Source organism: Dermacentor albipictus, chromosome 1 (assembly GCF_038994185.2).
Source record: "Dermacentor albipictus isolate Rhodes 1998 colony chromosome 1, USDA_Dalb.pri_finalv2, whole genome shotgun sequence".
Classification (NCBI taxonomy): Eukaryota; Metazoa; Arthropoda; class Arachnida; order Ixodida; family Ixodidae; genus Dermacentor; species Dermacentor albipictus.
The window spans coordinates 139,321,832-139,333,876 of NC_091821.1; the positions used below are offsets into that span (position 1 = coordinate 139,321,832).

Sequence of the window (12,045 nt, forward strand, 5' to 3'; positions counted from 1 at the left end):
TTTTCGTGTACGGCACAATTGCTTGCATTCACTCATGAGCTAGTCTCAGCAGTCGACAAGAAACAAATTGTTGATTGTATATTTCTGTATTTCAAAAAAGCTTTTGACGTCATTACGCATAGTCTACTGATCGCTAAACTTTGACTTTACAAATTGGTTGAGAAGGTTATCGCATGGATTGCCGAGTATCTTCGCTCAAGACAGATGTCTGTGGCTCTCAACGGATGTTCCTCTGAATACGTACCTGTGACTTCTGGGGTACCCCAGAAGTCACATTCATGGCACCACTTCGGGCATTACATCATCATTTACAGCATGGTTTCCAAAAAGGATTTTCTTGCGAAACCTAACTACTAGAATTCACGTCAGACTTACACTTTCATATGAACAGTAATAAACAAATTGACTGCATCTTTTTGGATTTCTCGAAAGCATTCGATCGTGTAGCCCATAGTCACCTGATATCAAAGCTCTCAGCAATTAAACTCAACTCACTAACCCTATCATGGATTCGTAATTTTCTTACTAATCGCGAACAGTTCACTGTTGTTGCTAACTTTTCCTCTGGCCTCTCTGACGTCACCTCTGGTGTACCTCAAGGCAGTGTACTTGGGCCTCTTCTCTTTTTAATTTACATTAACGACTTGCCGAACAATATATCATCTTCTATACGATTATTATTTCACAGATTTGTTCACACAGTTGACCTAACCTTATCAAACCTGAAAGAAGCATCCTCGACGTCACAACGACTGAACAATCAGTTCAGCTACACCCGAATTTATGGCAACACACACGCTTTTAATTTTTCAACTTTGCCCCGTGCGGTCCGTTTATGGAACGCACTACCAGATACCATTGCATGCCAATCTAAACACACTGCATTTCGCAATCTGCTAAGCAATCAATATGCCATTTCAACCGTCTAAACACGTCATGTCTTTTGTAATTTACTTGCATTTTTTTCTACAAGTTAAAGAATTTCAGCGCTCCCAATTTTTTTACAATACTTACTACTGTATAACATGTAAAAACGTTTGCAATGTTATTATGCTATTATGTTGTTGTTTACCATTTATTGTTATTGCTCTACATATTGTATTTGCTAATGTATTAATTTTCCATGCTCTGTGTGCACTCCTTTCATTATGCTGATGTTTATTTCTTTCCCGATTCCATACTAATATGTTACCGTGTTTCCCCCTTACACTATGCCTTCTCGAAGGCATGTAGGGTACACGTAAATAAATAAATAAATATTTAGAATGTTTGCAGATGACTGTATAGTACATAAGGTCATCAACAGCGAATCTGACCAACAAGCACTACAACAAGATTTGGATTTGATTGCCACATGGTGTGAAAAATGGAAAATGTCACTGAATGAGCAAAAGAGTGTCCACGTCACCCTTACCGGGAAGCGCTCATATGACAGCAATCGTAACACTCTAAATAATGCTACTCTTGAACAAGTGTCAGAATATAAATACTTAGGTGTATTTTTTTCTGCTGATCTAAGGTGGAACAGACACGTTACTCATGTTAGGAACAAGGCTGTCGGAGCATTAGGTTTCTTGAAACGTAACTTTAGTAGCTTGCCACAGAAACTTAGTGGGTAACTGTATTTCACACATGTGCGCAGTACACTAGAGTATGCGTGTGTTTGCTGGGATCCATATACTACAGAACTTGTAGATAAACGAGAAAAAGTGCAGAACAGGGCAGTTCGGTTTGTCCTTGGCAATTATGACAGGATGCTTACCATGACAGAAAGCAAAAAAGCATTAAATTGGCATCTTCTTGAACACCGTCGCCGAAACCTCAGATTAAAATTTCTTCATAACATATACCACTCTAATACAGGGATAGCCAGGTAATTGTATTTTCAGCCGCCCACGTTTCTAAAAGGAGAGATCACAAATTAAAAATATGTGAGATTCCTTTTGACCCTCTATTGCATGAATTATGAAAAGTCATTTTTTCAGCTTTCATTATTGATTGAATGAACAAACACGACTGTAATAATAAAGATAAAGCTTTGTGCCAAATATGGCACACCATGAAGATGGCTGAGCGCTCTTGCTGCCATGGGCGGAAAACAAAGCTTCATGGACGGTAGTCTTTTTAGTGCGATGTGGGGAATGAAATGAAACAGTTGTTTGCTGCGTTCAGGCACAGATGAATGTTGCACTTCCTCTATCTTACCAATGACTTCTTTGTGCAAGGTGGCCGCTTACATCTTTGTTTCTTCTCGTCAAATTCTGGCCAGTGGCCGACTTGGTCAGATCGGTCGTCTTTGGGTGGCATTGCGGCCGCTGGTCCCTGTGCTTTTTTGACTTGAACCTGGAATTCGATGTGCTGACTAGAAGTCCTTCCTGGTCGTTAGTTGGGTAGGCACTTGTTATGCGAGGTAAGGCATTCTGCAATTTCTGCTTTTAAATGAGCCAGCGGTAGTACTTGTCTCCTCCTAAGCTGCTCCTGCACACTCCTGTACAATACCCATGCTGTTACTACCGATAAGTCTAGCATAGGCGTAAAAATTCGAAAGTGCCATTTCTTCGACCTCTGATATGTATGCAGTAAAGTCCAAACAGTGAGTGCAGCAGGTCAACACCACCCATGTAGCTGTTATGGACCTTTACTACGCTGGGGCAATCAATTTCGTGAAACACCTTGGCGGAGGTAAACCAGCGCTTAAGTCTTTTGGACTGGATCTCTCCCAACAAAGCTCGACAGAAATGTCACGGCGCGGTTATCGCATCAATGCACACACGATAACTCCACGTCATCTATCGCGCTTGTGAGTGCCTCTGAAGCACCACGTCCTTTACATTTCAGTTCCTTTTCACTTTTCAGGCGGCTGTTTGGTAGACAATTCGCCCTTACTGTACCGATCGTCAAAATTCCATCTTGTGATAGAGTGACCTGCAACTTTGGGCTATTGAACAGATGGCAGCACGTTACCATATTTTGTATTTCAAGTTCATACTGTGCCAAATATGGCACACACCGATTTCGGTTTCTCTGCTGTAGTTGCAGGCAAAATTGAGAAAACTAGTAACTGCCTTGAATTGACGAGACCAAAAAATATGCCAAAATAATTTTTCTATGTTTCTGCGGTCGAAATTTTCAGAGAAAAAAAAAACAATTGCTCGTGTTTGCCCCCTCAGAGTTTCACGTCGCATCCCAAAATCTACTTCACCTCTGTTTTGCGTATCGCTCAAGAGATGGCAGCATTTGCCCATAATAAGTGCACATAACTATGAGATTTACTCTGATGGTATCACATTCTCAACTGGGAATCTCGCACACGCAAAAAAGAATGGTAACTGGTATGTGCCAAATATGGGACGCCATGCAATAGAGGGTTAAAAGCGACGCTTTCCGCTACTCTTTCTATGTTCGTACTATAAGGGATTGAAATACTCTACCACCTGACACTGTCTGTATTTGTTCAAATGATGATTTCTTCCATGCTTTATGAATGTAATTTTGAGTGTCCATTTGTATGAGTTGTACCCTCCCTGTTGTAATGCCTGAATGGCGAAGCAGGTACCCAATGAATAAAATAAAGAAATGTTTCATTGTCATGATTTTGTTTATATTGTGTTATAGCGTAGTTGCACCTTGTTAAGCAGCAATTACGAGCATTATGTGAAATCATGCGTGCAAGAAATGCAATGTTGAAGCAACTCTTGAGTTTAAACAAAGCAGTAGGAAGCATGAGTGTCTGCTGTTTAAAGAAATCCTGCTCCAAAAAAAAGTGCTTGGCATGTCTCGCTTGTTGCTATACGTTTCAATATGTGCTATACAGATTGCTCTGAACAACATTTCAGTTGCTGTGTAACTTGTGCTGTGCTTGTGTGTCACACATGAACAGACACCTTCAGCTTTGGAACAATGCATACTGCACAGTAAAATAGGCATCGCAAAGCAATATTCAACAATGCAAGATTGGTTGCCATTCACCTTGGAAATAACCTTTATTTAAAGAAAATTCCCTGGCGAGACAATATTCAAAAGCACAGTGAACAAAGCAAAGGAGTAACATAATGGCACATGGTTATTTGTCACTGCATGTGTATCTGTCATGCTTAACATAGACAAATCATGTGCTTTTCACTACCGCAGTATGCAGCATACTACGATTAGCCACATGCGAGCACACGCAATGTGTTATGTTGAAGTGCACGGCCTATTTACTTCATGAAAAGAAAAAAATTACCGACGATTACGTTACTTCCTAATGCGAAATTTGAGCGCAGCAAATAAGCTGTTTCACCTTTTCGATAGATTGAGGCAAAGAAATCGAGCAACACATGCATGCGCTATCACAGAAATTTTTTTTTTATTTTTCACACGTATTCCTTTAACAAAGACTCCACTAACAGTTCTTGACAGTCATGAAGGAAGCTTTGTGGTCGGAGAAATAGACTGATATATGTTCGACTTGGTACACCAATGCTTGATTCTCAAAGACGAGATCTATACAAGTGCCTCGCGAGGTTGTCACAGCCGTGGGACGCGTTACGAGCGAGAGGAACGGGATGTTCTCCCGCATAACTGTTAGGAAATTGCTGTTTGTCTTTATGTCAACATTAAAGTCCCCCACTACTAACATCGGTGTGGATCGATGGACGGTTAATGCGAGTTGCAGGAAGTGCACGACGTCTTTCGTGAGTGCGGTAGGGGCGAAGTAGGCAGCTACTACCAGCAAGCCGTTGGGCAACTTTGCGGCGCACAGTTCGCCAACTTCAAAGTTCGAGCCGGCGCTTTGACAACCGGAGACTCGCAGGAAGGGTTGGGAGGGGGGCGGCGTGTACACCCAGCGGCAAACGATGGGGGCAGAAGCGCGTGCAGCAAGCGGACAACACGATAAAGGGAGGAGGGAAGAGATAGCAGCGACTGACTGATGCCGCTGATGCCGATAGTGAGTCAACCCCAGCTGCGGAAACCAGGGGGGGGGGGGACCCTTTCCTCCTCTTTCTGCATGGCGGCGACGGTGTTCTATGCAGTCACGTTATCTTGACTCTCTAGCGGCGTCAGCGGCATCCAGCGGTATCAGTCGGTCGCTGCTAGCGCTGGGGGGATGAAAGGGGGGCGGAGCTGGTTACGAGGCCGACGACAACGCCGACGCGAAACCCAGGAACGGACGCCAAAGAGCTGCGCTCTAAAATAAAACATGTTACACCAGCACATGTCTCCGTCTCATTTGCCAGCGAATGCGCCGGCGCACACTTTGCAGGTAGGCAATGCGCAAATTTCTGGGCAGCCGAAACACACCAACTATGGATTCGCGCACCGCACGGCCTCTTTGAAACAAAGCTCGAGAAGGCTGTACAGGGTGCGCCTGCGGCGGCACCTGTACTTGAAGCGGCACTTGTGCCTGGGGCTGGCCCCTGTGCGCTGTCGTCATGTGCACCGTCGTCATCTGGGTCATCTGGCAGAGGCACGCCTGCTGCAAGGCAGAGGTTATGCAGCGCTGCACAAGCTGCAACAATAGTGGCTGCTTTCTGAGGCGAGTAGTGGAGCACCCAATACCTCTGCAGGCATCGGAAGCGGTTCTTGACGACTCGTATGCACCGCTCAACGGCATTTCGCATTGATGCGTGTGCCTCATTATAGCGCCCCTCTGCCGTGAGGCGATTTGGGTGACCAGGCACAGGAGTCATGATCCATGGCTCTAGCGGGTACCCAGAGTCCCCTGTAAAGTGTTGCATGTCAGTGAACGAAATGGATACATTAAGGTACAATGCAAGAACACAGTCTACGCCAGGGCCCTTTTACAACAGGAGCGGGTCTTGGATTTATTGTTGCAATATCTATCAAACATTGACCTTCCCGGAAAGTTGTAAAGAAAGTTCAACTCATTTTAAAGAAAGCCCAATTTCACCTGTTGTCTTGGCTGCAAATCTCGTTCTCAGGTTAAGTTGGACATGTAATATTTATTTCATACTCGTGGTTTTCTGCTCCGTTCATCCTATTTGCCCCTCCCTAAATGTACATCTTCCACTAAAACTTATTAGCTCTTCTCTCTTCAGAAGTGTTATTTTATAAAACACTTCTAAGGTCTACTCTCGAATATGCTGCCAGTATCTGGGATCCTTGCTCTACCTTTCGTACCTCTTCTCATGAAGGTACCCAAAATCGAGCTACCCGTTTGATTCTTTCTAATCACTCCAGCACCACATGTCGCTGCAACAAAAAAATCGCACACATTGCGACGCAAAGCAAAATAACGCAACTTGCACCATTCTACAATATATACTACACCTATCACTAACGTCAATGCCGAAAGTTTCATGCACATGCTTATTCCTTTGTTCCAAGGACAGGGACCAGGTCCCCGAGTCCATTGTCACCAACCCTTTTCCACTATACTTGAAAACTGCCATTTCGACGTGTTCTGTAGAATTCCACCCCTGCCTGTAGCGCTCCACATGGTATTCAGTGTATTGAAATTAATAAATAAACAGCATAACATGTCAGCTGTTGTATACATGCTGGTATAAATATCTGCCTTTTAAGAGAGACTTGTTTCTCTCGATAGTCGCTGCAGGTTCATTAGGTACTGCTGCATTCACAACACATTTCTAGCAAATCACGCTTTCTTAAAGCTTGCTAGGATGCAAAACTATTTGACTGTATGTTTTACATGTGGAAGAAGCACTGCTACTTTAGGTGCACTTACCAAGCAAGACTTCTCCATGAAGTAACAGGCCACGAGTGAGGCGGCGGCGAAATGCAGGATGCCTCCAGACGAAAGAATCGTGGCACGATCCCGGAAACCGTGGGTCAATTTCCAGGATATTCAGCTTCGCGTCGCACACCTCATAAGGGAAAGCAAAGAGAAGGTGTCAGTGCCACTGCAACAAATATCTGGCACAACCTTTTGCTTACAACAATACTTGACAATCAGTTACTGTTCAGTCAGTGAACACAATTACAGAAAAGGAGATATCAACATACGCAGTAGGCAGTTGAACTAATGATCAGCATGATAACAATGTCATCTTAACCTACAAATGCAATGTTGGCATGTGTTCACATGCTCATGTATGGCATACGGTAACAACACAATGTGCAAAATAATTCCTTTGGTTTCTTCCGTCCATATTGTACAAGATTCTGCTAAAGAGTGCCACCTGTGTTTTTTTTTTTTTTTTCAGACAAAGGGCCTATTACAAGCGAAAGAACGCGGAAACAGCATGTGCCGTATTGACAGCTAGAGCAAATGGGTGTCCACACATTCTCATTCTCCCTCACACCATTTTCATTGATGGGATGCTCCTTTTCGTGTTTACAGTCTGCTGGCCACAATGCTTTAGTTTTACGTCGAATAAGAATCAGAAGGGCTCGTCTTCTGTTAGGATCGCTCGCAGACGAAGACTCCCTTCACTGCTACGGCGTCTATTCCGGTTTAAGTCGCGCGTAATGTGTTTACATTGTAGCATCGAAAAGGCTATTCAACTGTGATTGGAGAGCACTGAAAAAGTGCGGCCGTGTTCTATGCAAAGATCAAAGTCGTCATTACACATACAACACAAACGCTACTTTCTCTAATAGGAACGGAAGTATCACCGGCAATTGATGAAAAATAACGAAACGAAGTTTTTTACAACGTGCACTCGCGCAAACACATATCGAAAATATTTGTTAATGAACAATACTCACAATCATGCAGTTGAGGGTGTAATACCCTTTACGGCTCCAGTACGATTCCGTTTCGCCGGGGCCGAGCTTCTTAGGGCGAACAATGGCTATCAGACTCCCGTCCACACATCCTAGAACTCCTGGAATTTTTCCACGGCTAAGAAAGCCTTCCTTGACGGCGGCTTTTTGTTGCGCCGTGGATGGGAATCTAACCCATCCTTTTTCCTTGCCCACAACCGTAATGGCCTTGGCGACGGCTGTAATGATCCGGCTGACCGAAGGCTACGACAGTGCAATCGCTTCTTCATTCCCGACGCACTGTTGAAAGCTCCCGGTGGCAAAAAACCGCAGCGCGCACAGCACTTTCATCGTAGTGTCGACACCACGCAATCTTTGAGGTCCGAGATGTCCTTCCAGCTCATCGCAAAGACGTCGCACTATGTCTTTGGAGAGACTAAAATGCCTTCGAAACTCTTCTTCGGCCATGCCGAACGCGTCGCGTCGTTGCCTCTCGTCTCGTCGTTGTCTTTTGGCACTTGCCAGCAGCACAACCAAGGGAGCCGCCATTGCCGTCTCTGTCTCGTCTCATCTAGGTGCCGGCTCGTCAGCTGGCGCGAGATTAGCCGGCAGCCGCGGTTGCTCTAGCAACCCTCGACATCATGCTCGCCCCCGCGCGCGACTCTCAAACGAACCACTTCTCCGCGGTTCCGCTCCTAGCAGGGAACCGGTTCCTTTCCAGAAGATTGGCAACCTGCGTGACGTCATCAAAATTTGTCGTCCCGCCCACCAGGGATGACGACATCGAAGCGCCGACCAATGGCAACAGCCAAAAGGAACCGGTTCCCAAAGGAACCGCTACAGAATACGGCCCCAGCTCTTTCCAACCAGTTACGCCCCCATGACTTTGACAATGTACACGTGCTTGCAATATACCCATTCTGGCATGCACAATAGTGCATGCAGCAGTTGTAACCAGCATCAAGGAAAATGATGTGCAAGACCAACAAAACAAAGCAGAACACAAGTGCTGAAAATCTGAAGATGAGCTGTGATACAACAAACAAGGGAAAGGAGGAAGAGGGAAAAGTTATTGTCCTCTAGGTGTACACCCATGAGCAAAAGTATAAAAACTATAAGCTCTGTAACTTATTTGTTATTCAGACACAAACTGAAATTGGTGAGTGCACTGGAAAGTTCGCAATACCAAGTTTTGTCTGCAGTCCTCAATTTCATGTTGCATGGTGAGATGCTTGTGGCGATCTCTCCTCAGCGTTTCTTCTGGATTTATCAAGCTGACAGGCTGCCGCGGCAGCCTTCTCGCAATTTTGAAAGGCCCCTTTTGGGGCCACCAAAATGATGCCTCGGCAGTGCTCGCATATTGCTTGCCACACATGACACCTCTTTGTAGTTATAGCAGTGCCATTCTTTAATGCCGACAGCCACGGCCTGTTACACGCGATGGGAGCACCCAGGACACAGTTAAATGAGCGAACACAATCAGCAGCCGGGCAGAGGAAGGTGGTGGGGAGGGGCACTGGCCTCCCTGCCGATATAGTTTTCTCATATCAGCTCTGCCATCCCCCTATTTTCATGCAACTTTCATGGCACTTGAATATTGTTTAAGTGGGTTCAACTGTATGTTTAAGTTCTTGCCTTAGCTTGCTTAGCTTGAACAAAAACATGCACGTTATTAATCCGAAGCCTCCCCCCCCCATTATGACGTGCCTCTCGATCAGATCATTGTTTTGGCACTAAAACTGCAGGTTCTTTTCGAACCAAGTGTTTCATTAAACTCTCTTGCTAATCCCGTATGTATGGCTTTCTTTTTTTTTTCTCTCTCTCTCTCATCTTGTGTACGCTTCTTCAAAGGCTGGGTTTCGTCATTTGTTTGTGATGCAGAATTTAATCTAAATTTTCCTACAAAAGCACCTCTTCTGATTGAGCTGATGATCAATTTCTCAAGACACACAAGGGCACATGCTAAGATCTAAAGCCATTCATACCTACATTGTGAATAAGAGGTGCTTGCAACACTTGCACAAACAATTTTATGCCAGTGCCTGCACTGTTTATGTCAGCCACTCAGTAAGAGATAGGGAGATCATTAATCCTGTTGTATTCTTGTGCAGTGTACCGTGTGAAAGAAACTGGCTGGGAGTGCATCAGTGAAGAAGACTGCAAGGACTTGTACTACAAGTACCAAGCAGAGAAGATGCAGTGATACTTTGTCCCTGCAATTTTTCATTGCACAAATAAACAGTAATCCCAGTTGTAACTAGATTAGTTTTCCTTTTCTAAAGTATATGTGATGTTCTATGCAGACCAAAATTGAATCGCCATTGCTTTTGACATTAATGGCATGTCACACGGTCTTGCAAGATTTAAAATGAGCATACTGGTTTCATGATTACATATGAACACAATGCATGCACTAATTGTAACGCTTGGTTTTTGTACACTTCAAATTATTGCATAGTATATGTGGTGTGTGTTCAGTCAGTTTTCCTAACTCAGAAATTGGTCCAGCAACAGCAGCACTCGTGCACAGCAATGTGTCCAATATTCCTAGTTTGTTGAACTGAAAACTTTTGCAATAGGTGGTTAACTGGTGGTGCAAGTGTGGAATTATTTGGTTATATATATTGGTATTTATTCAGACAGTTATGTGGTTCTCTGGGAAGTAGCTGGAAGTTGTGGTTTTGTGAACTTGTTGCCTTTTTCACTTCTTTCCAGATATAGTTAACGGTAGCCAGCTTCTGCTCACGATTTGTAAAGTTGCCGTAAGTATGGTCAAAACGATGGGAAAGCTTGATTCTACACACTGGCTAACCACGCCCTCTTTTCCTTTCTCCTTAATTGGTGCTTCACCACTACACTTATTTGGTGAAAAAGATGTTCATTATTGACAGGCACTGTATCACTTAAGGCAATTTAGTTTATTCATGTGTTCAAGAAATCCTGTTCCTGGTTCAACCACTTTTAAGTGGGGATGCAGAGCTGAAAAGTCAATTTTAGAACAGGCATGCTGATTTTAACAAAATTCGTCAGAATTCCTTGTCTTGTCTTTAGAACATGTCGTAAATTTCATTACTCTAGCACAAGTGCAAAAAAAAAGTTGCAAGTCCCATTGAGCAAATGAATGTCTTACCTTAGGAAAACTATCATTTTAAAGATTATGAAGATAAAGCTTTTCTAAGTAACTAAATTTGCATGTGTGTGTTTTTACTGTGATCAAGAAATATAATAATTTTTTCTTGATAGAACCAATTTGTGTATCTACAATATGCATCTACAATTATCTACAAAAATATGTATCTACAATTAATAGCACCGTCACATCCAAAAGGATGTGGAAACAGGTCAGGAAGTTTAAGGGGGACTACTCATCATACACGATACCCGTACTTACACCTTCAGGCACTCAAACAACACTACAAGAACAAGCGAATATACTTGGGGAGCATTTCTACATCTGCAGCTCGGCTAACTATTCAAACATGTTCCTAAAATACAAACTGTCGGCAGAAAAGAAGAAACTACCAACTGCTAGCATGTCAAGCGACGAATACAACGCTCCATTCACGGTACACGAACTTAACAGGGTTCTCTGTGCTGGCAAAAAAACTGCAGTAGGTCCTGACCAGATCCATTATTCCATGCTTGCACACCTGTCCCAAGCATCCGTAGATGCTCTCCTTAAATTTTTTAACCAAGTATTTGAATGTGGAAGCGTGCCAAAAAGTTGGAAAAACGCAATAGTTGTGCCTTTTTTAAAAACTGGTAAATCCCCCACATCCCCAAGCAGCTTTCGACCCATTGCCCTGACAAGCTGTTTGGCGAAATCGTATGAAAGTGTCGTAAATGCGAGATTAACTTTCACGCTTCATATACGGAACTCCATTGATATTCATCAGTGCGGCTATAAAAAAAGGCTGTACAACGACAGACCACCTCGTCCGACTTGAACACGAAATACATGAAGCATTCTTACACAAACAGCACTGCCTGGCAGTGTTCTTCGATTTAGAAAAAGCGTATGACACCACGTGGAGATTTGGAATCTTGCGTGATCTCGCCGCGTTAACGGCGCTGATGTCTCGCTGATTTTATGTCCAACAGAACATTCCAAATCCGTCTAGGCAATGTGCTCTCGTGCACATTTGTCCAAGAAAACAGCGTGCCACAAGGTTGCGTACTTAGCACAACACTCTTTATAGTAAAAATGAACTCTATCAAGAAAGTCATTCCCACCTCTGTTATGCGCTCCATATACGTCGATAATCTGCAAATAGCGTGCCGCGCCTTAAACTTGGCAATATGTGAAAGGCAGCTCCAGATAACAATAAATAAACTAATTGAGTGGGCTGAGAAAAATGGCTTCTGCTTTTCAAC

The 12,045-nt window shown here is 43.7% G+C and overlaps 1 protein-coding gene across 1 annotated transcript in view; it reads left to right on the plus strand.

Moving 5' to 3' along the window:
• The window catches only part of LOC139050256 (proteasome subunit beta type-5-like), a 47,563-nt gene extending 37,635 nt beyond the window's left edge, over positions 1-9,928 (plus strand). Inside the window, exon 7 of the mRNA XM_070526448.1 lies at positions 9,783-9,928. Within this exon, the coding sequence (XP_070382549.1) occupies positions 9,783-9,874 (92 nt within the window). The 3' untranslated portion in view covers positions 9,875-9,928. The remainder of the gene's footprint in view (positions 1-9,782) is intronic.
• Positions 9,929-12,045: the final 2,117 nt, after the last annotated feature.